Consider the following 27427-nt stretch of genomic DNA (forward strand, 5'->3'; position numbering starts at 1 on the left):
ACATTTGTTTATGCTGCATTTGTTTAATGATATAAAGATGTGTTGGTTGCTTTGCTTGCTTAAGGTACCTGATTGGTCTAATAAAGAGCTGAACGGCCAATAGCTAGGCAGTAGAGGGATAGGTGGGGCTGACAGGCAGAGAGAATAACTAGGAGGAGGAATCTAGGCTCAAGAGGAGAGAACAGGGAGAAAGAGAGGAAGACCCCCAGGGCCAGGTGGCCAGGCAGCCACAGCCAGCCAGATATACAGAATACAGAATGAAAGGTAAAAAGCCCCGAGGCAAAACATAGGGGAAGAGCAACAGGCTAAATTAAGTTATAAGAGCTAGTGGGACACACATAAGATAAGGCTGAGCATTCCTAACTAATAAGAAGTCTCTGCGTCATGATTTGGGGGGGCTGGCAGGCCAAGAAAACCTGCTATAACCCTGCATCCTATCTGGACCACCATGGGTTAAAGGTGGATATCAACAACAGAGACAAGAGAACTTCCAAATGCATGGAAACTGAACAACGGGCAATGGAATGAAAAATGGATCAAGACAGAAATTAAGAAAGAAACGAAAAACTTCCTAATATTGAATGAAAATGAAAATACAACACACCCAAACTGATGGGACAGTTCAAAGAGGCAAGTTCATAGTACTAAGTGCACTCAGAAATGCTCACTGTTGCCTCATTTGTGTGACTCATATGGGATTATGACCCACAGTTACGAAGCTGGGCCCGGCAGCGCCAGAGCCAAGCTCGGTCATGGGCAGTTCAGAGAGATGGCGTGAGGTCTGTTGTTCAATCAATACATCTGGGCTACATAGAAATTAAGAGAGTACCTGCTTCCCCAGCTCCTCCTTGATCTTCTGGCTATGGGATCCTTCAGCTGGCCCAATGGAAGATAAGAATCTGTAATCCCGGCCACTCCAGAGGTGGTCAAGGCTCACTTGGGCTAGAGAGTGAAATTCATGGCCAGTCTTGACAGCTTGGTAAGACTTCTTACAAAAAGGTAAAAAGAGGGATGGTGGTATACTGTAGCTGGTAAGTGTTTGAAGTGCTTGCCTAGCACACAGGGGGTTCTGGGTTCAAACCCTGCGATCAGGACAAAAAGTAAATAAAAAACCTAGCCCCCTTCACCTCTACGCCATGCACCGTCCTCCCACCCTGCCTCCCTTCTGAGAAAGTCTACACCATTTTAAATGTTTGCAGTAACAGTATGAGCATGATTTGCAGCAGAAACATCTGTCCTGCTACCATCCCTTCCCTTTTTCTTTACTAGTTATCCCTTTGTGTTGGTTATTCATTGGTTTTCAGCCATCAGATTTCTGCTGAAGTTTCTGAATGTCCAGTCAAAACTTTATTGCTGTTGTTTCAATATTTATTTTATTTTTAATTATGTAGATAGCTGTGTGTCTGTGTGGTAGGGTGTGTGCATGTGACTGTCCGTGACAGAGGCCAGAAACGAACATGGGATCTCTTGGAGCTGGAGTTACAGACAGTTGGGAGCCACCTGAGGCAGGTGCTGGGAACTGAACCCAGGTCCTCTGGAAGAGCAGCGTTTACTCTCAATTGCTGAGCCATATCTCCTGCCCTCCAGATAGAATTCATCTTCGTGCTGATTTCAGCCTTGCTCTCTACGCTGAGGCCACCAGCCTAGCTTGTAGCAGGTTAATGGCTGGGAAATCTCCTCACTGTCACACCAAGGCTACCCTTCCCTTTCCCCTCACTTTTGCAATTCTCTTTTCCTTGTCTTTTAGTTTCCTGTGGGGCTTCAAAAATATAAAGAAAGGCATATGTATATAATTAAGCTTATCAGCCTATGTTCTTAGCAAGTCCATGAGGAGCAAGTTACTCTCAATAGTGACGGTGGAAATACAAAGTGGCACAGCCTCGCTCAGGAGAAATCAGATGGTATCAGTATCCAGTTGACAAATACGCTTAGTCTTTGGCCACTTTTAATACTCTGAGCTGAGGGCCAAGGCTGTAGCCCAGTGATGGCTCCCTGTCTACGCGTCCAGCCTGCATGAGGCCCTGGGTTCTGTTCCCAGTACGAAAGAAAAAGAGAGAGTATATACAAATATACAAGACAGAAACACAAACAACCCCGGTACAAAACTATTCACCAGCGCGCCGTGTGTACGAGCAAGAGAGTAAATGAATTAACTCCATGAACGACGCCACAGCTGCTCACTGTGCGGATTAACAGAAATGAAGCTGCTCTCAGAAACACTGCTCTGGAGAGAGAGGCCCAGAGGGATGGCTCCGCAGTTGAGAGTAGACATTGCTCTTGCCGATGACCCGAGTTCAGTTCCGAGCACCCTCATCTGCCCCAGGGGAGCCCACACATTCTTCTAGACTCTGCAGGCACCTGCACTCACACTGGCACATACCCCACACACAGACATGCACAACTAAAAATAAAATAAACCTTAAAACAAACAAAAAAAAAATCACTGATACATCATTGTCTGCCAGGAGCATTACCCAGTGGCAATACCAAGTTATGGACTAACGAGTATGTTGTGTTCCTGAAAATGCTACCTAACTTGATCAGGGTAGTGGCTGCTTAGGGTGTATAAATGTGAACGTGTAAAACTGAACTGTGCATTTGAGATCAGTGTGCTTTATAGATAAGTTGCATCTCTGTGAATTTTTCCTCTCCTTAGATAGAAGGCGGTAAAGGAGTGAGGAGGGCGGGGCGGGGGGGGGAACCCGAGGAAATGCAGGCAGTAGGCATGTGGCCTTTGAAAGGAAAGGACTAGCTAGCTGGAATTTATGAAGTGACAAGGAAGAGTTTTTCTCTCTTCCCTCGCTCCCTCCATCCCTTCCTTCCCTATGGTAATTGGAAGACTTAAGCATGCCTAAATGCCAACGGCTGATGAGAAGATCAGTTAAAAAGTAAGATTGGGCCGGGCGGTGGTGGCGCACGCCTTTAATCTCAGCACTCGGAAGGCAGAGGCAGGCAGATCTCTGTGAGTTTGAGGCCAGCCTGGTCTACAGAGCGAGTTCCAGGAAAGGTGCAAAGCTACACAGAGAAACCCTGTCTCAAAAAACCAACCAACCAAACAAACAAACAAGCCAAAAAACAAAAACAAACAAAAAAGTAAGATTGGGCTAGATATATGTGATGGTACACATCTGGAATCCCAGTCTTTGGGAGACTACGGCAGAATAATCATCAATTTAAAACAAACCTGGGCTAGTTCCGGGCCAGCCTGGGCTACACAATGAGATTCTGGCTCCGAAACAAAACAAACAAAGAGAGTGAGATGATCACGCAAGAGAGCAGAGATACGATCATGAAGGAGTTCCCAGGGAAACAGGGTGGGGGGTGTGAGAGTCCAGGTCTGAACAGAGCCGTCCCTAGGTGAGGAGAGGCATCTCCACTGTCCCAGGAACAGAAGTGGAGGGTGGGGACAGACCCAGGAGACCACAGGACTGGGAACATCAGACACAAGTGTCCCCTAGAAATGGGCGAGGACAGTATGGCACCAGGTAGGAGCAGAATTCAGACAGAAACAGTCTTTCAGGAAGTAGGATGGACACCAGAATACATAGGCTAGTGAGATACTGAGTACTTACTTTGAAGGTCATGTGACTTTCTCCAACAGGGTTCCATGGAAGCAGAAAGATGGCTCCATGCACATATGAGTTTTGCCCAGTGGGCACCAGACAAGGTCATTGACTGGGGTGTCACTAAAGCAATGTGCAGCGGCTTCAGGTGACTAGATAGGGCAGTAAGGACAGCAGAAGGCTGGTTGGCTCCAGGTAAACAGAAGATGTGAAGAATTGAGGTGCTGGAAGCTTCTGGGAGGCGGGAGGATGAGGCCAGGAAGGGGGTGCTCGGACTGCGGGCACAGGACATTTCCAGAGGGCTGAGGAGAAATGAGGGTCCCTGCCATGTCACAGGTTCATGGAATAATAATGTCTTATGTGTAAATACATGTGTATGTATATGTTATATTTATATATGTGTGCAAGTGTATGGTTGTGTGTGTTTATGTATGTGTACATGTGTGTAATGTTTATATGTACATGTGTATATTTATGTGTATGTTTATGTTTGTGTACATGTGTGTGTTTATGTATATATGTGCATGTATATATATTCATGTGTGTCTATGTATGTACATAAATGAGTATATTTATGTGTGTGCATGTGTATATTTGTATGAGGCATGGAGGTCTTTGTGCTCATGGAGAAGCACTAAGGGAACATGTCATGTTAAACACACAGGGTTGCTCCTTCAAAGGAAGGGATGCATAACCTGTTACCAATCCAGGCTGGGAGCAGATGGGATTAATATCTTGGTGACCTTTGCACTGTCTGTGTGGGGGAGACCTCACTGGACAGACCCTCCCTAAACCCTTATGGTAAGCTTTCCTTAGTCACTCTATAGAGCCCATCTTCATGGAACATGTCCCATGTACTTCACAAAGAGTTTTGATGCTATCACATCCAATCTTTATTTAGCTTACTTTGTACCTTGAGGAGATGTATGTGTGCCTTATTGCACACACGGGACTGAGTTAATTATCACCAGGGAAGTTTTCACCAAATTTCAAATTCACCATCATCTTCTCCACTTAAAACCTCCCAAACAATGTACCTTCAATTACTTACGAAAATTTGGGAGTCATGTCACTTGGGAATGTCTTAAACATCTGCCACTATTAAGGACTTGGCTCCGCCCTTTAAGCTGCTTTCTGGAGATTCCTGGTTAAACTATAAGAATCATAACACCTGCTGCTACTAAAGCTGTGGCTCATAGAATTAATCCCTTACTCCCTTATCAATTATTTATCTTTCTTTCCTCCTCATCACCAACTGGAATTGTATACCAACAAGGTATTGACATTATAGATTTTAATTAATGTCCTAATTCTCGGCAATGATCTGTAACTCCTATGTACAAGAAATTATAGAGTTGATAAGGATGGGAAGGACACTTCTTAACTTACTGGGGAAGATGCGACAGGGATCAGTGTGCCATTAAATTAAATGCAGGTTAGTTGTGTGTTCCACATGGATAATACTTGGCAGGTAGCATTAGCATGTCACTCTGGATGGATGGATAATCATTACCCTACAGATCCCCTTTCAAGGTTTTATAAAGATACCCCATGGATATTACCAAAATCACACCTAATAATTCTGGATAGAGATTGCTTTTAATTCTTTTACAGGTGGATCTTCAAAAGGACAAGGAGCTTAACATCTTATATACAAATTCCACATCCTCCACAAAGAAGATCATATCCGTCCTTGGTTGTACAGCTCAGCAGTCTGAACTCGCTGTAATCAATCAGCTTTTATTGGATGTTTCTCAACCATTGAATATTTTAACTGACTCTGCATATTGTGATCAAATTGTTTCTCTTTTAGAAACTGCAAGACTTAAACCTAAGCTCACTACTTATTTCACGATTTTTCTCTTCCTTCAGATGTCTATATTACAATGACATCCTTTCTTCAAAACTCATATCCCTGCCGATTCTAATTTGCCAGGTCCCTTAACATCTGCTAATGCTCAAGCCTATGTGCCTTGCCCTTAATACTTCCTTTTCAGGCTGCTTAAAAAAAATAAAAAATAAAAAATAAAAATCAGATGAACGCTTCACCTTCTTGTTCTTCTTTACACCACTGCCCTCTACTGGCAGAATTAATCCTCGCAGGTTACCATTTGGCATTAGATTTTTAACACCTCAGAATTTGGACGTTTAAAGTATGTTCATGTAATGGTTAATACTTTTTCTAATATGATCGTTGCTTCTGCTCACAAGGGTGAAACAACCTCAGCTTCCATTAATCATTTATTATACACCTTCTCCTTTCCAGGATTCCCACTACAACTGAAAACCAATAATGGTCCTGCTTATAGTAGTAAACACTTCAAGGAATTTTGCAGTTTATGGGATATTAATAATATTACTGGAACCCCTTAAAACACACAGGATCAAACTATTGTGGAATGACACTGCAAAACACTTAAATGACAACTTTAAATATACATATACAATATTTAATAATGTATACAGCATGCATTATTTTATATATACTATACACATACAGTATTTATTATTGATATATACAGCATTTAATAGTATACATATGGTATACAATATATCTATTAGGAGTATATACATTTAGCCATGCTAACTTTGCTTTTTTTCACTGTGAAGGATAATGCTTCTTCTGCTTCCCCAAAACATTTTACCCTAAAGGAGACACAGCATAAAGTATACATTAAATGGAAAGGTCTAGAAACTAATTGGTGGGAAGGGCCCGTGGTGATATTTTGTTGTATTCTAATAAAGCTTGCCTGAAGATCAGAGGACAGAGCTAGCCACAGATTTAGCTACAGAGGTCAGGCAGTGGTGGCACACACCTTTAATCCTAGCACTTTGGAGACAAAGGTAGAGATCCATCTGGATCTCTGTGAGTTCAAGGGCCACCTTAGACTACACAAGATCAATCCAGTCTAAAAGAAACAGAGCCAGGCAGTGGTGTGGCACACACCTTTAATCCCAGCACTCGAGATCTCATGCCTTTGCTACCAGTATTTGGGAAGCACACTCGCCATTAATCCCAGCACTGGGAAGGTTGAGATAGAAGTGAAATGGCTGGGCGGAGAAAGGCGTATAAGGTGTGAGGAGCCAACCCTTTCTGCTGAGGACTCAGAAGCATTCAGTCTGAGAATTCGTGGAGACGGGATCAGCTGAGGAGCTGGCGAGGTGAGAAGTGGCTGTGGCTTGTTCCTTTGTCTCTCTGATCTTTCAGCATTTACTCCAATATCTGGCTCCGGGTTTTTATTATAAGGCCATTTAGGATTCGGGCAACAAGGGCCAGATGTTCTTCTAACACCGGGGTGAAGATATACTTATGTCTTTCCAGAAAATGAATTAAGAAGTCTGAGACCACTCCTGATCTAATGAATCCAACCAGGACAGCATGCCAGAGACCACAAATGAAGCACCTGAAGATAGATAATAAACCCGTCCATCCAAAGGAGACATCCCACGAGAAAGAAGACGCTGGTGACTTGGGGAGACAACAAGGACACAATACTACTGGCCCCCAAATGCTGCTGCCATGTTTACTGACTATATTACATGTCAGTTCTTAGCTTCCCAATGCAGAATCCAAATTCCTTTTGTCTGAGGTGGTAAACGGCACGCCTGTAATAGAAGACTCTGTGATGTTGCTGTGGTATGTTAAAGATTGTTTTTATGCTTTTTATTGCCAGTCCCAGGAATGGTTACTGAACTACAAGAGGGGTCTCAAAGATGGCCTGCATGGTTAGTAAAACTACTAATATTACAGCAAAAGCATTAGCAGAAATCAACCAAGAGATGGGTGATTTGAGAACCACAGTTTACAGAACAGAGTGGCTGCAGATGGTTTGTTACCCAACCATAATCTTGGTTGTCAACAGTTTCCTGGCCTGCGTTGCCTTAACGGGTCAGATTTTTCTCATATGATCCATGGTCAAATGAATGATTTGCATAGAGAGGTAAAGAGAATCTCTTAAGTGACCTTTGACTGTCAGAGGTCATGGTTACCATGGCTTTCCCCTTTCCTTGGCCCTTTGTTAGCTACTCTTAGAATTATGTTCTGCTTGCCTGTATTAGTTAGACTAGCCATGCAGGCAATGCGTTCAACATTGGCTCTATTACAGCCACAATGTTCTCTTTAAAAAAGAAAAGTGGGGGAAATGTGGGAGGCACAGAGGTTCTTGTGTTCACAGATAAGCCCTAAGGGAACCTGGAATGTTCAACACACAAGGTGGTGCCTTTAAAGGAAGGGATGAAAAAACTGTTATCCACCCAGAAGTCTGGAAGCACATGGGATTAATAACCAGGTGAACTCTGAACTCTCTGTGTGGCCAAGACCGCACAGGATCCTCCCCCAGACGCTTATCATAACCTTGTTTTTTTCTCAGTCTATAGAGCCCGTCCTTATGGAATGTTAGTGCATGTACTTTACAAAGAGTTTCAGTGTGGTCATGTCCGATCTTTATCTAGCTTGCTTTGTTCTTTATTGTAGGCTTTATTGTGGACACGGGATCGATTGTCCCCAGGAAAGTTTTCACCAAATTGCGCTGTGCTTCAACATGCCTAAAATAAACCACTCAGGGTCAGACTCCTGAAGTTTGAACCCACACCAGCTACTTAGTCATGTTGAACCAAACTACCTTCTTCCCTTCCGTGGATCGTCACTCTGCTGGCCATCGTGGTCACAGACACCCTGGATATATTTATGTGTGTGTGTACCTGTATGTATTTGAGTGTACAAGTATATATTTATGTATGTATATGTGCGTGTTTATTTGTATGTACATTTGTATATTTAGATGTATACATGTGTATAGTTATGTGTGTGTGCATGTGTATATGTGTATATTTGTGCGTGTGTGTGTGTGTGTGTGTGTGTGTGTGTGTGTGTCCCACTGATAGGTTCTCATGTAGCCCAGGCTAGCCTCAAATTCCCTATTGTATCACAGAATGACAAGAACCTCTGTCCCTCTCTCTTTTACTTTCTAAATCTTGGGGTAACAGACATGCCCTGCCAACCTGTATGCAGTCCTGGGGATTGGGGATTGAACCCAGGTGCTTGTGCATCCTAGGCGAGCGCTCTACCAGCTGAGCCACATCCCCAGACCAGCTGGAAACTTTAAAAGTCCATTTCCCACAGAACATGATGACCAATGAATACAAACACCATTGCCAGTATTTCTACCAACCCTCAGGACAGTTCTCTCTGCTTCCATTCCTGGATGCGTTTGTGTCCATGCACACTCGCAGCGGCAGCTTTGTGCAGGGGAATTGTGGGAGGTCTTGTTCTGGTCTCTCACAGCTGAGTTTTGCTCGCTGGTGCTAAAATGTCTTCAGGGGAACACTTCACCTGCTGCGTGACATGGCACACGGATGCTCTGGGCCGCTCACCTCCAGCTGTTCACTTCATAATTTCCCGTTTTCGAATCCTGCGGGGGCACAGCATGTCTCTCGGAGCACAGCATCTCCAGTCCCCGGTGAGGGAGGGACTGCGTGGAGCTGACGAACGTGGCCGTGGCCTCTGAGCTCTATTGTTGAGTGGTATGAAGGCTCCTCTCGAGAGCTGATGTGACACTTTGATGTGGGCCTGTCTTCTTCTGCCAGCTGGGAGCAGCAGGGTAACGGAATACTTGGTGTCGGATGTGCGGAGTCAGATTTGGGTCTGAAATGCGTTTTCTGCGTACAAACAAGATGAGGCCCAGCGATGCGGCCGGGGCTGTTAGCCGCTCACCTTTCCGAGAAGATGCCATCTGCTCCGAACAAGAATAGGCTCTGACATGCAGGTGCCCCCAGGGAAACAGCCATGGCAGTGGCTGGCGTTAATGAGCAGGCCTAAGGGACTGCTCCCGGCGAGTGCTCCTCTGAAGTCGCTGCCACTAACAGCAGCGCAGGAGACACACAAGGGCCCTTTCTCTGGGCCGGGGCAGCTCAGGATCATCTGAGCCTGGGATTGGGACTCGGGTCACTGCCGCAGAGGTCCCAGACCCTGTCTGCACCACCGCTGTCACCACAGGATGATGTCCAGGACCCTGAAGCTCGCCCTGCTGGCTTTGGCCTGTACTGTGGACCTGAGCCAGGCCAGTGGCTTCACAGGTGAGGGATGGAGGGTTGACCCTGGAGAGGGGGCTTCTAGGAGTGGGTCTCAAGAGGGAAGTGCCTGCTGGGACCCTGGTGGGCACAAGCAAATTCTCTGAGAGAGGCATCCTGTCCTGGCTTGCCACACTGTCCGTACCAATAGCAACAGGCTACTACAGAGCACTGGATATGCTTTCAGAAAGAGGGCTTCCCCAGCGGGAGTATGTCTCCGATGCTCAGGGTCCGTGGGGTGGAGACACGGATTTTGAGACGGGGTTTGGGCCTGAAGCAGCACATTTCTGGATGTGGACAATGAGCTCCTAGGCACCCAGCATGAAGGTCTTGTTTACAGATCAGGGGAGGGCGGCAGGGTGGGGCATGTTGTCAGGTACAGAATTACAGAGTGAGCGGTGTAGCGAGGGTGCCGGCCCAAAGCGTTAGGAAGTACGCGGTTCACAAAGTTGTTAAAAGCGCCTTGTGGAGTTGAGATGCAGCTCGGGGTACCCAGCATGCGCGAGCCCTGGCTTCTATCCCCCAGAACCACCAAAACCAAACCAACGTAGCCAATCCCCGTATTCCTGAAACCCCAGACCTCAAGGAATTGTGATCGCAAACCTTGTGAGTCTTTTTTTTTTTCCCCTCTTAAAATCTGTCCGACTTGGTTGGGAATTCAGAGACTGATTCTGTTTCTAAAGCCTCTCCATTTTTGTTCCAGGTCCATGTTGTTTTCTATCTAGAGGAGGGTTTCACTTTAATTGGGATTGTGTTTCGTGCTGTGTGTATGAACCACAAAGTTTAGTCACAGAAAGAGTAGAGCATTGGGAAGTTCGTGGAGATCTCATACGGGAGCTGTGTTCCTCTCGCTGTTCCTGTGAGGTCATGGGACAGAACACAGCCTTCCTGGGGGCTGCCTGCTCACTCACTCTTCACCAGGAGAGCCATGGAGCCCGTACTGGCTCATCACTGTGTGCAAGGCATTAATTAACCTTACTGATTAACCCTGCAACTACTGGACATAGAGATTATTTTACGAACGACAGGGCTAGGACCCTGAGAAGTATAACATAATTCGCTCCATCATCCCTGGCATGCCTGTGTGGTCAGCAGGCCCCTGAGGAAGGGGATTAAGTATCACTTGCCTTCACCAAGGTATACTCTGGGGAGTCACGGAGGACCTTGTGACCTGGTGGGCATTGATGAAGTAAATGAGGGTTGAGGGAGTTGAGCTGGGAACCTCTCACGCCAGAGCAGTGGTTTTCAAATGGGGGTCATGACCCCTTCGGGGCGAATGACCTTCTCCAGAGCTCGCTTTAGACCATTGGAAAACCCAGATATTTACATTGCCATTCATAACAGCAGCAACCATTACAGTTATGAAGTCGTAACAAAAATAATTTTATGGTTGCAGGGGGTGGGGGGTGGGGGGTTCACCACAGCATGAGGAACTGTGTTAAAGGGCCCCAGCACGAGGAAGGTTGAGATGTGCTGCTCTATGGCAATGAGGTTCTCCACCTCCTGCTGAGACACCTCTGGAAAGGGATTTTTGCACAGTGGATTCTTTAAGGGGGCTTCTACCATGGCTCTACCTGTCCCCAGGGTTGGAGATGGCACAGTGGCCTCAGTAGAAGATAAAAAAGCAAAAATAAATAAATAAACATTTCCCAGACTTCCCTGAAGACAGAATGGGGTATGAAGGAAGATCACTGGCCCCATAAGGATCGGGAGGAGCTGGCTCCCTAGAGACCGTAACCTTCACTAACATGGCTGACATCTCAGCTGGGTTTAGTTGGAAGAATGTCTGTCAACTCTAGTAGACTCTTGCAGGACACCCCAGGCTTTGTCTTGCTCAGCACAGCCCCTCTGCCACCCTCTGCCACACCTCATCTGTGTCACCTCTGAGATCTTGACCTCCAGCCACACTCATGTCCTAAGAGCCTCCGTTTCTCTCCAGAATATTCTGCGACCACTTTTGGTGGAGAGGAGAAATAGGCTTTCCAAGGGCCTGGCTGACCTCACGGGGGGGGGGGGGGGAGACTGGGCTATTGCTGCCCCCACCCTCAGAGGTGGCTTCGGGGCGTGGGAAGGGCTTACTCTGGGGCAAAGGTGGGACTCTGTGCTGTGTCTGCCTGGGAGGAGACTGCTGCGCTCCCCTCTCCCTGCGCCCGCACCCGCCAGGGTCAGCAGTGCTGGGTCATGCCATCCACATCTGTGGGCTGCTGTTAGTTCTAGAGAGGGGGTCTGCAGAGGTCTAGCGGGTGAAAATGGCCGCCACCCTTCTGCCTCCAAGCCTCCCCAGACACTAATCCTCGTGCTGGGGGAGACTCTGTGACGCTGGGCTCTGTCTGTAGGCCGCGCAGTTTGGGAAAGCTTGGGGGCGCTGAAGTTGAGCGTTTGAAGATGCTGGTCTGTCAGGTGGTCTAGCAGCCGAGGGCCGCTGAGAAGGGGCGCCTATGGGTCCTGCATGAGAGTTTCAGGACTCTGAGGCAAAGGAGCCTAAGTAGCAGGTGGCTTCTCCCACAGTTCTGAGGATTGGTATCTAATGTCAAGTGCTGACCCGGCTCCCTCTGGGGCCATGGAGGCTGAGTCCATTCCAAGACTGTGGTTTGGATGTGTTTAGAAATCTTTGGCACCACTTAGCTTGTAGAAGAATCATCCTGAACTTTTCCTCTTTTTCATCTCTCTCTCTCTCTCTCTCTCTCTCTCTCTCTCTCTCTCTCTCTCTCCCTCCTTCTTTCCCTCCCTCCCCTCTCTCTCTGTCTCCTCCTTCCCTCTCCGTGTGTGTGTGTGTGTGTGTGTGTGTGTGTGTGTGTGTGTGTGGTGTGTGTGTGTGTGTGTGTGTGTGTGTGTGTGGTGTGTGTGTGTGTGTGTGTGTGTGTGTGTTAAAAAAGCAGGAGTCCTACCACGGCTCACATGACAAGCCCACTCTGAGTCCCTGGGCTCCGGGATCCTAGGGTATTTCCGAAGGACACACTTTGAACCCTAGTGTTTCTTGACATAAAGTGAGAGAGGTTTCATGGGGTGCAGCCAGTCATGAAGAAGTGAGGGGCTGGAAAATGTCATGGGGGTGCACATCTGAGAAGCCACACATCTCATTCCCAACGCCAGGCTCGGACTGAGGAGCTGAGCTGAGCTGGGCTGGACCATTAGCAAGGGCAGCTGTGTCCTCCTCCAGCGACGATGGTGGTGACAGAGAGGCTGAAGTGCCTGCCATGTGTACACACACACACACACACACACACACACACACGTCCACGTACATAGATACATGCTTTAAATGTTTGGGTATTCATCTTCATTCCATTCCAAAAAAGCTGCTGTTGCCAGCCCTGGCCCAGAGTACACGTTTGTTGGGTGACTCATACCTGTCTGTGGACCATTAGCCAAACTCAGGTTCACAGAGACTGATAGACGGGGGTGGGGGGTGGGGTGGTCTCTGCAGCAAGTGAGACCAAAGCGGAGTGGCAATGGGGACACGGTCTCCAGGTCCGACTCCAGCTCTGCGTTCTTGATTGGGCTGTCATTTGAATCTAATATTATACCCGAATCCAGCCCTGGTGGCTCCTGGCTTTAAACAGGAGGGTTCTTAGCATGCAGGTTGATGTCCACGGCTTTGCGTGCGTGCAAACAGAGGGATGTTTGGGGGATTTGAAATGGCAAAGGCCGTGGCTAGGATTGGTGGGCTGGTTCTAAGGCCCCGTCCAACCGTAGAGAGCTCTGTCCACTTGCTGTTGCTGAGGGCGGCCTCACGGTGATCTAACCCAGTGCTCCCCTCCCCTCAAGCCTCCCACCCACAACCCGCGTGGCTTGCTAATGCATCTTTGATGGTCTCCTTTGTAGAAAATGGCCTCTCACTGCTGAGCTACCAGCTGTGCAGCTACCCGGTGACTCAACGTGTCCAGAGGCTGCAGGAGGTGCAGACCTCCCACACAGCCTTCGTGCACTGTGGAGGATGGATCCCATGGAAGAAATGCCCCAAGACTGTGTACCGGACCCAGTATCTGGCGGTGGAGGTCCCCGAGTCCAGGAATGTGACCAGCTGCTGTGAGGGCTTTGAGCAACTTGGCTTCTACTGCGTTCTGTGTGAGTCCAGGGGGATGGAGCAGGCGGGGGGGGGGGGGGAGGCAAGCTGCTTTTCCCTGGAGGGAAGAGTTGCTGGGACTGTGTGTGCAGGCCTGAGAGGTTTCCCTGAAATACTGGATCTTTCTAGAACATTGCTGTTCAGTCTTGATTGTACCTCAGGAGCTTCTAGAATACAGACCTATCCCCCTACCCTCACCCCCCGGTTTCTGATTCCATAGCTCATGTAAAATAGAGGAGTCATCAGCCTTTTAACATGTGCTAGAGAGAGGCCACAGCTGGAGAGCCTCTGTGGCCCTCAGACCTGACTGTACAACGAGGGCGTCTGGACACTGGGCACCATGCAGCAGCCTCAGCGCTGGCGGCCGAACTGAGCTGAGCCTCGGATGAGCATCTGCAGCTTTTATAACTTGAGTGGCTCTAACGCAGTGGCATTTGAGACCCAGTGTCCCAACCTCTCCAACAGTGGAGCCTGCCCTCTCCTTCCAAGGCTGCTGCGAAACTCCTGTCTCAGCTGAAACCCTAATCTGAACCCCACTAGAGAGAGAGAGATGGAGGGGCTGGGCCTCCTGTCTCACTGCCCAGAGGCCCCCTTGTCCTCCACTTCTTGGTGCAGGTTTGTGGGATGAGCAGGCTGGTTACCCAGGTGATCTATATGACTGTTCACGTCACAGCTAGAGCTAGGCATGGCTTGGGGTACAGGGCCCAGCTCCTAACTTGGAGGGGGTGCACTGAGTACCTCTTCTAGCAAAGGGGTGTGGGTGTGGAGGTGGTACTTGCTTGTTCTGAGTCAGTATCAGGTTGGAATGGGCTTCTGTGCAGTCAGAAGGTCCTGTCTCTCACTCAAAATAGACAGGATGTTTGCGTGTGTGGGGTGTGTGTGTGTGTGTGTGTGTGTGTGTGTGTGTGTGTGTTGTAGGAGGTGGGTGTGGGGGGTAGAAGGTGGGGGGTGGGGGGGTGTCCAGTGTCATGGAGTGTCAACTGAGGCCACCCTGAGATGTGAGAGCTCCTGCTCCAGTGTGCAAGAAGTGTAAATTTGGGTACTCCAAAGGGAATCTCACATGACCTATCTCTATGGCCCAGGGCTGGGTCACTAGCAGATTAAGGCTATGTATGGACCCTCCCAACCAGGGGGACCTCCCCCCCACACTCCTCCATGGATCAGGGTTTGCATGCAGGCTGCAGAGTGCAAACTTGTGGAAGGCCATCTTGGCTCAATTTGCTGAACCCTCCTAACTGTGCTCACCCTTCAATATGCCTCCAATGTGACGTCATGAGGATGGAATGGCCGACACTTCCCACTGCCCTATTCCAAAGGTCAGGCAAGGTGCTGGTGTGGGTGTAGTAGACCTGCTGATCAAGGGGTTAAAGGATGACCCATCTCCAGTGGGAACCGGTCAGGGCCAGCAGCCGTTCCATGTTCCCACTGTCTCCCTGCAGGGACCCTGAGAGGCCATCCAGCAGGCAGCCATGACACCTGCTCCTTCCTACATTCCCTCTTCCCACTCCCAGGCTTGCCAGCACCAACCACACAGCTCTCGATGCTACTCCAGCTCCTAGGTTGGGTAGTGGCTTCCGCTGGGTGCCATCGTGGACCTGCAAAGGCCTTAGACCCCTGACACTGTGTTTCAGAGAGTGGAGGCCCTGGCAGGGTCTGGCCATGGAAGGCTGGCTCTGGCTCGATCCGCCTCATTCACCAGTGCCAGCCACATTGTCTCCTAGCTGTGGGCTAGTCTCGGGGTTATGAAGGGTCACCCAGCTGAAGGTCAGGGGAGGGGCAGTCAGGAGAGGCTGATCCTCAGCTTCTCCCTCCTCACCGCTGTGCTAGCCAGGGCAGCCCCCACCACCCCTCACCTGCTACATTGACAGAGAAAGTGATGCTGAGGTCCCTCCCTACCGTTCCCCTGTGCCTCTCATCCTCTGCCCCCTACCAAACGGTTCCTGGGGGCGGGGATATCTGTTGTGGAACTTGAGCCCCACTTTAGGATATTACTACCTTTAATTGGGGGAGATCATGGGCAGGTTGACCCCCAGTTAGAACCCTAGTTAGGGTCCCCAGGGTAGGAAGAGAGGCCCACTCTGGCGAAGCCCTTGCTCTGGGAGACAGCGGAGGCAGAGGACGCTGTGGCGGGGACAGGGCAAGTAGGATGGTGGTTATGGGGTGGCTGGGGGTGAAGGAGAGTGGTCCTGGAGTGCCTAACAGTGTGTGGTCCCTTAGATCTTAGACAGCCTGGACAAACAGGGTGATGGGTGGCTGGCTAGAGAGCAGCCTGAATAAAATGGAAGAAGGGAGGCATCAACACTGACTATGGTCTCCTAACAGAGGTCACAGTGGACAGGGCCCCCCCCCCAGGTCCGCTGGCAGGGACACAGTGTGGGAGACACCAGTGGCCTGGCAGGCAGTGCAACTGGGGTCAGATTGGGGCTCGGCTCTGGCCGGTGAGAGCCGGTCACATTGTAACTGGGGCGGCTGTGTCCCGTCACCATGAAAACAGGAAGACGGGAATAGGACTTTTACATTGTGCTGTATTTAGAGAGCCAGCGGTCTGGGGAGGAGGGTGGGGACAGCCCTGAGAGCCAATCATCCTGAGCAGCCTTGTCCCCTGGCCAGGTGGTCGGCCTGGTCCCTGAGATGCAGGTGTCCGTGCCTCCCTCCTTACCGGCCCTGGCGTTCCTCCTTCATTCTGTGGACATTTGGGCTCAGACACTGTTTTCTTATTTAAGTGACTTCAGAGGGTGGGGACAGCTCGGTGGCAGCAGAATGGGAGCCTAGCACGTGCAAGGCCCAGGGTTCAGTCCTCAACAACAGGAAAAAGAGACATATGTGTGTTGGGAGGGCGGGTCAGAGGACAACTTACAGAAGTCCCTTCTCTCCTTCCACTATGTGGGCCCTAGGGATCAAACGCAGGCTGGTTTTGTGCATCAAATGCCTTAACCCACTGAGCCATCTGGCCAGCTCACCAGGCAATTCTTTGTAACACGGAGTCGAGTTAGCGTCTGCCGGGATCAACCTTGTATGTCTCCAAGGACATCTAGATTAGGGACGAGGTAGGGGTTAACTCAGAACAAACGAGCCATTAACATCATGATGTGCTAGGTTATTAATAGCATGCAAAGTCTTTCTACAACATCCAATTTAAAAAAAAAGTGCTCAGTCTCCCCTCCTGTCCCCCATCAAGGACATTTTCCTGTTCACCCGGTACAGCCTGCTAGAGGGGAGTCTGAAATTTGAGGCTAGTAGTCCCAGTGAGGATAGCAGGGGAGGCATTTCAGGACACAGAGGACATCCGTGATCATGGGGACAGAGGCTCCTCTGTCACTCTCAGAAGCATAAAGGGTTCTCTCCCCTCTTAGAGACCTCCATTCAGGAGAAACCAGGTTTTTGTGGCTTGGTTGCAGGAAAGGATTCCAGGATGAGCCAGTATCACAGCGTCAGCAATAGGTTATGGATCATCTTGTCCCTAAGAGGGCGCGGTTTATTTTATTCTTTGAGACGTCTGTAGGAAAAGACGTGTTATCTGGTTGGGCAGTTTGTGCTTCATCAGTGGGGCCTGAGGTCTCTTGTCTATCAGCAGAAAAGACAAAATCGACCCTGCAAGGAAGGTCTTCTCCCTTCCCAGTCACCATAACTTCTGTCTTTTTATCTTTTCTATTCCGACACTGGGTTCTCCTTGGGGAGGTCCCTGCTGGTGTCAAGGCTTGGTGTAAGATATACCCCATGGCCACCGTAGTGTGCCCCTGTCTTTGAGAGCTGAGACCTAAGGGTCTCCAGCTGTGCATTCAGGGGCATCCCCTTGGTGGCTTGACGGTGCCTGCGGGACCACATGGACGCCACAGGTGTGGGCAGACAGCTTTCCCCATGCTGCTGATTTGAGGTGTATTTCCTAACTGCTTATTCACAGTCACCACGGGCTTATGGTTTTAGCCCAGTAAGTTGTTAGTCTCAACAGCCATGGCCCAGGTGTGTGTACAACAAGGCTGGATCAGAGCTGGGTCCACAGGTGTCCAGGAGGACAGAAACAGGACCAAAGACACACTCACCTTCACCCAAGTATGGGCAGCATTGACCTCTCCGCTGGTGCCTGACCCTCGGCATCTCACCCCCAGCCAGCTGTGTGACCCCAGACATTGCCCTTCTTCCTCCCTCCACCCAGTAAGCAGCCATCCCAAACAGGGATGGGCACACCGGCTGTGACTTCCAGTGTCACCACCTCTTTCCAACTCCAAGAATCTCGTACTTGGAATACAATGCTAAGCCATATGTTCATTTATTAAAATTTTAAAAATGCAGTTATAAATGTGAACTCACCAGGCACACAGTTTAGAAGCAAAGGAAAAAATGGAGGGCAGTCACTGCAAAGCCTGTCACCCAAAGGTCACCTCTGGTGACACATCCTACTACTCATACTCTAGGGTCAACATTGCACAAGAGGCCGGTCACCGTGCTGGAACTTTCTGTTGCATTTTTCATTATTTAGCCATTCCCCCGAATGCTTTCCATGTCAATAATATTACTCTAGCCTGGATTTGGTGTTCTCAGGGCATTACCACATGTGGATGTGTAAGTGCCTATCAAGCAGTCTTGCCACTCAGCATTCATTGTTTCTGATTATTAGTTATCAACAATGCTGCTTGTGATGGATGTTACACAGAACCATTACTCCAAGTCAGAGTTGGATCCAGCCTCAGCACGTTCCAGGGGGCAGAGCTCTGTGTAGCAGCTCTGGTTCTGCAGGGCCCCTCTCCACCTGCCAACAATGTGGCACACTCACACTCCTTGTATAAACCCAGGACCTGCTGGACCCGGACACCCCCAACCTCCCACCTCCATGCAGATGCCCAGGGGTCCCTGGTGCTGACCCGTCTGGGGAGCAGAGGGAGGAGGTCCAAGAAGGACTATGCCCACCAGCCAGGGATTCCTTAGCCCTGGGCAGCCTTGGAGGCTGTGGTCCCAGTAGGAATCCCTGGGGCCGCCTGGCTGAACTGAGACTCATTGGGTTGCCAGGCACTGCTGAGCAGTGCTACTTTGTTGTTTGCCTTGAGTTGAGAAAGGAGAGATTTTTGACTTTCTACCAAGTTGACTGGCTATTCCTTTAGGACTAGTTACCAGCCCCAAAGCGGGAAGGGGAATTCCCAGCGGCAGTAAGATTGAGATGAAAACTTGGGTTCCAGAACTTAGCTGTTGTTAGGCAACTGTTGTTAGAGCCTGCCTTTTTCTTTGTGTGTGTGTGTGTGTGCGTGTGTGTGTGTGTGTGTGTGTGTGTGTGTGTGTGTGTGTGTGTGTAGCCAGAGAACAACCTTAGTTGTCATCCTTGGGTACCATCCATCTTTTGTTGAGCCAGGGTCTCTCACTGCCTGGAGCTCTCTCCAATCCAGCTGTGCTGACTAGCCAGTGAGCCCTAGGGATCCAGCTGTCTGTGACTCCCCAGATGACAAGTGTGCCCCTGGGTTCTGGGACTTGGGTGGGGAGTGTGTTCCCCATCTCTCCAGCCTGGAGCCAGTTTTTATGGGGTCGCCTATATTTTCTCCTTTATTTCAGGAAATCTTTTTAGTTTAGAATTGTCTTAGATTTACAGAAAATGTGCCTAGATCCTGCAGATTGGTTTCCTCCGCTGTCAGCCTCTGACCTCACTAGGACATGCTTTACAGTCCAGGAGCCTGGAGCATGGCTGATATCAAACCTCGTGCTATATTTGGACTTTATCTGCCTTCTGTTGCCTTTCTGTTGTCTCGGGACACCTTATCCCCCACATCCTCCTGTCTGCTTGTTCTGAGGCCCTTGTTGTTCACAATGTCAGATGAGCAAATGTCCAGCTCTTCCCATGCAGACTGCACAGGCATCCCTCATTCCTTCCTTGGCCTCCAGCTCCTCAGAACGTGACCCAGCTCAATCCCTTCTCTGGGACCTGGACACTTTGTATAGCCACCTAGATGCCGAGGACGTGAAGAACAAATCCATAGCTTGGAAATGACAGCATTACTAATCATGACCTTTAGCCAACATGCATCTAACATCAAGACTCAAGGCTCCGGATTCCTGAGCAGGGCCTGTGCCACCTTGTGTGCTGTTTGCTCTGGCTAAGCAGCTGTCCTTGGGACTTGTTCCCAACAGAAGTGAGGCCACAGTTCTCTTCATTAGCTACAGAAAGTTCCATAGACCCTGGGAGACCCAAGAGGATTATCTCTGAGACTGTAGTGTCTCCAGGCTGCCTTTCTACACCTCCAGGGCCCTGCTAATCTCATGGGGTGTTGTCTTAGTTACTTTCTATTGCTGGGACCAGACACTTATAAAAGAAAGCATTTATTTGGGGCTTACTGTTTCAAGTGGTTAACATCTATGACCATCATGACTATCACGATGGGGAGAATGGAAGTAGGCAGGCAAGCAGGCATAGCACTGGAGCGGTAGCTAAGAACTTACATCTTGATCCACCAACATGAGATAGAGAGAGTCTAAATGGGAATGATGTGGACTTTTGAAGTCTCAAAAGTGATATACCCAGCAATACATCTTCTTCAATAAGGCCACACCTCCAAATCCTTCCCAAACAGTTTCACCAACTGGGGCCCAAGTATTCAAATATCTGAACCTATGGGGACCATTCTCCCTCAAACCACCACAGGTATCTTCAGATTGGTTAGCATTGTCTAGGATTCCTGACCGTTGAGGCGTCTGGAATGGCACCACTGAACACTCTGTGGAGCACTGGTAAATATGTCAACCTTTAAATGTATCTGAGTAGGAACATAATAGGTTTGAATGAAACCCATGGTGGCATGTGCCTATCACTAGATGCTGGCCACATATGCTGCCAAGTCCCCAGCCTCCCCTGGCACTGGCATTCTCCTGGAGAGTGAGGCTTTTGTTCATCCAAGCCAGCTGCCCTTCTTGGCTGCCCTGGGAAGTCTGCTCTGCTGTGCATAAGTGTCTCTGGGTTCTGCCTCTGGCCAGATGTTTCACTGTCCCCCAGCAGAGCATGTCCCCAGGGTTCCAGTTCCGCCTCGTGTGCTTTCTATGCTTGGAGGAGTGCACACTCCCTGGAATCCTGGCCAGTTCCTCTGTGGATCCTATGGACTCTCAAGCAGTGTCAGCTTTTCTAAGAGATCTAAAAGCAATTTTCCCCCCGAAACCCCACTGTGGCTTTCCACAGGTTCTGGTCCCTAGGACTTGGGGCCCTGCACATAGTTCCAGCTGTCTGGCTTCTTCTTGTTCTTGTTCTTGTTCTTGTTCTTGTTCTTGTTCTTGTTCTTGTTCTTGTTCTTGTTCTTGTTCTTCTTGTTCTTGTTCTTGTTCTTGTTCTTGTTCTTCTTGTTCTTGTTCTTGTTCTTCTTGTTCTTGTTCTTGTTCTTCTTGTTCTTCTTGTTCTTCTTCTTCTTCTCCTTCTCTTCTTCTTCTTCTTCTTCCTCTTCCTTTTTTTTTTTTTTTTTTTTTTTTTTTTTTTTTTTTTGGTTTTTTGAGACAGGGTTTCTCTGTGTAGCTTTGCGCCTTTCCTGGAACTCACTTGGTAGCCCAGGCTGGCCTCGAACTCACAGAGATCTGCCTGGCTCTGCCTCCCGAGTGCTGGGATTAAAGGCGTGTGCCGCAGCCGCCCGGCCTGTCTGGCTTCTTGACCTGTTGTCCTCAGTGCATTCCTGGTTGAGCCCACTTCTGCCTGAAGCTGCGTGAATGCTTCATTCACACAGAATGCATGTCATGTGAGTGTCCCTTCCGCTGTACAGAGCTGCAGCCTGGCCAGCCGACTTCAGTTGACCTCTTGTGCTGGTGCCATGTAGTGCCGCAACCTCTCCACACTGGTGTCTGGTAGGAGGTCAGATGGCATGCAAGGCTGGACTGGACCTTTCCAAGACGGCTGTCCCCACGGTGTCCCATCCCTTCCCGCACCATGCTCCCAGGAAGGAGCTAGAAGGGTACCCAGAGTAGCCTTCCAGTCCTTGCGAGGCTCCTCCTTCTGTCAACACCCCCGTTCTTCTGCCAGCACATCTGTGGCAGCTGTGACCTCCTTTGGCACTCGGCAATTTGGCCAGCTGGTTTCACATCCCATGGATTGTTACAGCAGGACTCTCAATGGGGCTCCCTCCCTTCCCGGGCTACTCCCCAGCTGTCAGAAGCCACTACAAGGAGAGTTACTCTGCCACTTGTCCCCAGGGGACAGGACAGCAAAGGGAAAGGGGCAAATGCTGAGGCCATGGCATTGACTCCAGCTGGGAAGCCAGTTTCTGAGACTCCGGAAGCCCCAATATCCAGAGTAGCCTGAGGAGCACAAGAGCGGGGAGAATGGAACTGGTGGTCAAAGTGTCTGGAGGCTTGGAGGCACCAACAGTGTCACCATAAACCCAAGCCTCCAGGCCGGTACCACAGGACAGGACTCCGTGGCGTCCCTTCCGTCTCCACTCCACCCATGGTGGCCCACCAGCTCCCCGTGGTCCTTGGCCAGCAGGCCTTACCTCAGAGCTGAGCACTGCAGGGCTGCTAGGAGCTTTCCTTGCTCCTGGTGCGATCCTTTCCAAAGGGTGACTTTCTCTGAGCCCACCCGGTCCCACCCCACAGCAAGAGGCTCTGGCCCCACTTGCCTTCTGAGGGTTTGCTAGCGGGTTTCCTTTGGAATTCCTGTTGGCAAAGCACTCTGCCAGTTGAGCCGGCTTTTAATGCTGATGTGGTTCACTTGTCTCATTCCACCAGCCCTGAACCGATCCAGGGAGTTTGCGTCAAGACCTGGGGTCTGCCCAACAGCAGAGCCAGAGTCCCCCAGCCCACCATGCAGCTTGGACACAGACTGCTCTGGACTTCAGAAGTGCTGCTCCTGGTCAGGGGCCCGCCGCTGTGCGACCCCTGCACCCAGAGGTAGGGCTACATTGAGGAGGGTCTCAGGAAGAAGATGCAGGGGTCTTAGTAGTCACAGTTCTCCGGGGCGTCTGAAGCTGGGAGTGGGGTGGGGGGTGGGGTGTCTGCTGTCCCCATGGCTGGTCCCTAGGGCCTCCGTGGTGGGCAGAGCCATGGTCCTTTGTCAGGCAGGGCAAGGTTTGGCAACTGCAAGCAGGCTTGTTGGAGTGGTGTCCCCTGAAGAAACGCAGGCCTGGTTGTTCTGCACACACCTCACAGCCCAGAGCAGCTGCTGGTGGTCTGGCATGTGTGCCCACTCTTCAGGAAAGTTCTCTCTGCCCAGGGGCTGTACTGTGGGCAAAGCTGGATCAAGGCTCATACCTAAAGAAATACAGAAACCGAATCTATACATGCACATATACCACATATACCATATTTCCTTATTAGCATATAGTCATAAAGTTAGCATATATAATATCAAGGATTACTATATTATAATTCTTCTATATGTCAATTATACTCCTGAACTACATACAGCTAGCCCTCCATATCCAAGGGTTCTGTATCCACATTATTTAACACATTTGAAAAATGTTTTGTTGCCAAAGTGTCCTATACAAGTAGACCTGAGGTAGGCACATTGGTACTGGATCTATAAGGACATTAAAAAAAAAATCACCATTCCCTAAACAATCCATATACAAGGGCTGATAAGCGTTTACAGCGCATGCAGCACTATAAGCCATCTAAAGATGATTACAGTGTCTGGGAGGGAGTTTGCTTACACGAAAACACATATCCATTTTAGGTATTTTAAAAAATTTATTCATTTAATTTTTTATGTTTATGAGTAGTTTGCCTGCATGTATGGTACCCACAAAAGCCAGAAGAGGGCATTGGATCCCCTGGTATCGGAGTTACAGATGGTTGTGAGCAGCCATGTGGGTGCTGGAAATCAAACCCAGGTCCTCTGGAAGAGCAGCCAGAGCTCTTAACCACTTAGCCATTTCTCTAACCAGACTTGTTCGGTTGCATAGGGGACTTGAACATCTGTAGACACTGGTGGTGACCCCTGGAAGTCTTGGAACTCATGTTCACCATTGCTGAGGGTAACTGAATAGACGATATATGAGCGTTACATGCACTACATGTGACAGCAGATGTCTAGTATGTAGTCATATATGACACTCTAATGTCAGGTGCTTACACTATTCACCTAGACAGCAGAGAATATCTAATATAAACAATGTTACATAGAATGTTACATATCATGCTATTTGCTATCAGTATAAGGAAACAATGGTGGACTGGACAATACATTACATATATATAATATATTACATTGTATCAAAGGCTGCAGGCAGAACTGGGTCCCAAGGATCTCTCTCCCAGGAAGGGTCTTTGACTCTTCACAGGTGGGAGCCAGTGGTCTTTGCAGCAACAGGAAAGAGGAGTGAGGGCAGGCACCCCCAAGTCCCTGCAGGCATTTTGTGCAGAAAGGTAGTCTCCTGCCTCCCAGGGCTGCTGGCCACCCATGGCCTCTTGTGGCCCTGCCCTGTCCCGGGGATTGTAACTCACTGGCATCTGGCCTCCAGGTGCAGAGAGGACCCTGGTGAGCTGGTACAATGTGACTGTGCTGGTGAAGATGGACTTTGAGGACCTGCAGAGGGAGGACCCTGGCTTCCGGAACCATACGCGCCTGCTCTACTCTTTGGTGAGTGCGGCCATTATAAAAGTCACGGTTCTACCTGGGTAGATAGGATGGGGTGACATCCCACAGTGTCCTGAGTGACTGACACTGAACCAAACTTCAGTTCTTAACTAGAGTAAATCAGCCTCACCAGTAACCCCAACCCACGGGGCATGTAGACAGGAAGATCAGGAGTTCAAGGACATCCACCAACACCAGCCTCGTAGCAAGTTTAAGGTCAGCCTAGACTGCCTGAGGCCCTGTCTCACAACAACAACAACAACAAACCAGAGAGGCACACAGTGCGGTGGTGGATCAGGGTGTGATTTCCTGAGTTCCACCATGTGTATCTGAAGGCACACCTGGTATGTGGGATGGGGAAGCCGCCTTCTTCTTGAGATGGTCAGTTGAGGAGATGAAAAGGTGGTCCTTGTCATTTATGGCCTTGGCCCCTCAGCCCCCAAACCCTGACGTCCTCGTTCTCACTTTGTGGAATCCTGGGCTGTCCTGTTTAGGCCAGGAGCCTTCCCCAGTGTGACAACTAACCAGTACCTACTGTCCCCAGGGGTCAAAGCCACCCTGCTAGAGACCCCTGCATTGCAGCCATACCTACAGACCTGTCACAGCTATTTCCTGTCGGGGTATCTCTCTATGACACACTGTCCCAGACTTGGGGATACTAGGACGGTAGGGCATTCTGTCCCCCTGCTGGGCCCTAAAACATCTTCCTGCTCTTACAGCCGACTGTAGACAGGAGCCTGTGCCCAGGAGGGCCCGGGGGGAGGGGCTTGCCAGTCTGCTGCTGCCTCACCCCAGTGTGATGAGCCCAGCAAAGGGTGACAGTTTCCATTCTGCACCTCTAGGCCCCACTCATAAAGTCCCATGGGTGCGAAAATGAGAGAGATCCCTCCTTAGTCACTACACCTACCAGCCAGGCAGCCTGAGACAGGTGGGACATGCTTACCTTGCCCTCGCCACTGGGAGGTGACACTGCCCCAGGAGTCTTCCGCAGCCTCGCCTCTGCCCAGAAGCTCCTCCCTGATGCCCACCGCGGGAGGGATCCTTGTTTGTTCTTGGTTCATTAAGGGGCTGCCCAACTGGCCACTAGGAACACAGCTCTGCAGCCAGGCCACCAGGGTACAAACCCCAGCCTGGCGCCTGCTGTGTGACCTTGGAGAAATGACTTCACCTCTCTGTGCCGCAGATAGCCGTCCATTACATGCAGATAATCATAATTCTGTGTGAGATGGCAGCTGGCATCGAAACAGTACCTGTGACCGGATGCCTGGCTGAGCAACTCAAGGAAGGAAGGTCTCTTTGGGTTCACAGTTTGAGGGTGCAATCCATGGCGTAGTGCCATGCACATTCAGGGTAGGTCTTCCACCTCAGCTAGCCTAACTAAGAAACTTGCTCACAGACACACTCCCAGACTTGACTCTTGGGTGACTAGATCCTATCAGGTTCACAGAATTAACAATCACAGCCTGTCAGGCGTTTGTTTGCGGCACTCCCGGACACGCTGGGTCCTGAGACAGTGTCACTTGGATCCATTATTTCTCTAGCCCTGCAGTTGCCTGCCTCCCTCCCGAGGGAGCCAGCTTGCCCAGGCAGGCTCCAGGCAGCAGCAGGTGCTGGCTCCTGGCCTCCCGACTAAAGGGTTCCTGTGGGGGTGGGTGGGTCTTGGCTTGCCTCCTGAGTGAGTTGCACTGGGTCTCCTGGGAAGGGCTCCGGGTCTCGGCTCCCACAGAGGCAGGTCTGTTTACAAACCTGCTTTGGAGACACCGGTCAGAGTGTGCGGTGCCAACTTGCCTGGTTTCCCTGGGGTTGAGATGCTGAGATACAGGCTGGATGGCAAGAATCCTACGAGATAAGCAAAAGAACGGTCAGTCTTAAAAACATAATCAGACACGACAAGAGGAGGTCCCCGCTTCTAGTGGCCACTCCTTAACTCCAGATTCCCCTGCCTCTGTCATTAAGTGTGGGAGGCCAGGTTCCTACAGGGGAGGGGACTCAGGTCCTGAGGCTACAGCTTTGCAGGCAACCTGGGGCTGCCCTGGCAAAGAGTCACCACCAGTAGCTGGCTTCAAAGAAAGGATTCTCTATGGATTCTCCATGAGCTGGGAAGTCTGTATCAGGGTATCAGCAGCGTGTTCTTTCTGGAGGCCAAGAGCCCCCAAAGGCCCAAAGCCCTTCCTCTTGGCTTGTGTGGCCATCTGTCCCCTAGGCCTCTTCACACTGTCCTTTGTCTGAGTGTGTCCATCTGTGTGTCCACATTTCTCCTTCTGATTGACCACCATGGGGGCTCACTCTGTTGCTCAGGCTCCTGGGTTCTAGTGAGCTTGTTGCCCCCGCCTCTCATGCGGCTAATGTACAGGCACATGCCACTGCACCCGGCTCAGATTTCCTCCTTTCGATAGAGGCAACATCAAGATCCACCCTCAGTTTAGCCAGTCACACCCATGTCCAGCCGAGGCCACGTCTGGGGCTGGAGGTCAGGGCTTCACACCTGAGTTTGGGTGGGGCTGGATCTGCCAGCAGCAGTGGGGGGGCAGGAGCCGAGACCACTCTGGTTTTCTGTGAAGGTCACAGAGGTGAAAGACATTGCAGTAACCCTCCTCTTCCTGCCCCCCCCCACTCTTCTTCATCTCCTTTTAACAATCTCATGTAGCCCAGGCTAGCCTTAAACTCATTAGGTAGCCAAGGATGACCTTGAACTTGATTGTCCTGGCTCCACCTTCTGTGTGCTAGAATTACAGGTGAATGCCACTACGCCCAGTTTATGTGGTGCTGGTTGGGGGTCACACCTGGGTTTCCTGCATGGTAGGCAAACGCTCTGCCTGAGTCACCACCCAGCCCCATAACCATTCTTTACTGTTTGGTAGGCAGGTGCATGCAACCTGTTTCAGTTTCTCGTATCTCTGTCTCCTTCCCCTACACAGGGTGCCCTTCTGCTATTGATCCTCTGGTTCTACTTCCCAGGTCACCAGCGCCTTGCAGCCTCTGAGCCCAGCTGTACACTACCTGGACTCAGCTGGTGGCAGGGACACAATCACCACGGTGTCGTGGCTGCTGCTGGGCCTTCCACGGCTCTTGGCGGTGGGCAACGTCTCGGCCATGCTGGATGACATGGTGACTCGAGTCTACGAAGTGATCAGCATCCAGGTGCAAGGTGGGCCTGCCCTGGGGGGACACTGCCAAGCTGACTCTGCCACCTGGTCC

At 50.1% G+C, this 27427-nt stretch overlaps 1 protein-coding gene and 1 long non-coding RNA gene across 2 annotated transcripts in view; both read left to right on the top strand.

The window, feature by feature from the left end:
• Positions 1–735: 735 nt before the first annotated feature.
• On the top strand, positions 736–5598 carry LOC119086812. The gene is made up of 2 exons (XR_005090171.1): positions 736–979; positions 5178–5598. It is a non-coding gene; the product is annotated as an uncharacterized LOC119086812 (long non-coding RNA).
• Positions 5599–9562: 3964 nt separating this feature from the next.
• The window catches only part of Umodl1 (uromodulin like 1), a 57580-nt gene continuing 39715 nt past the window's right edge, over positions 9563–27427 (top strand). The window contains exons 1-5 of the mRNA XM_028885074.2: positions 9563–9638; positions 13458–13700; positions 22378–22539; positions 24114–24232; positions 27188–27377. Of these exons, the coding sequence (XP_028740907.2) occupies positions 9563–9638; positions 13458–13700; positions 22378–22539; positions 24114–24232; positions 27188–27377 (790 nt within the window). The remainder of the gene's footprint in view (positions 9639–13457; positions 13701–22377; positions 22540–24113; positions 24233–27187; positions 27378–27427) is intronic.

Source organism: Peromyscus leucopus, chromosome 16_21, assembly GCF_004664715.2.
Source record: "Peromyscus leucopus breed LL Stock chromosome 16_21, UCI_PerLeu_2.1, whole genome shotgun sequence".
NCBI lineage: Eukaryota > Metazoa > Chordata > Mammalia > Rodentia > Cricetidae > Peromyscus > Peromyscus leucopus.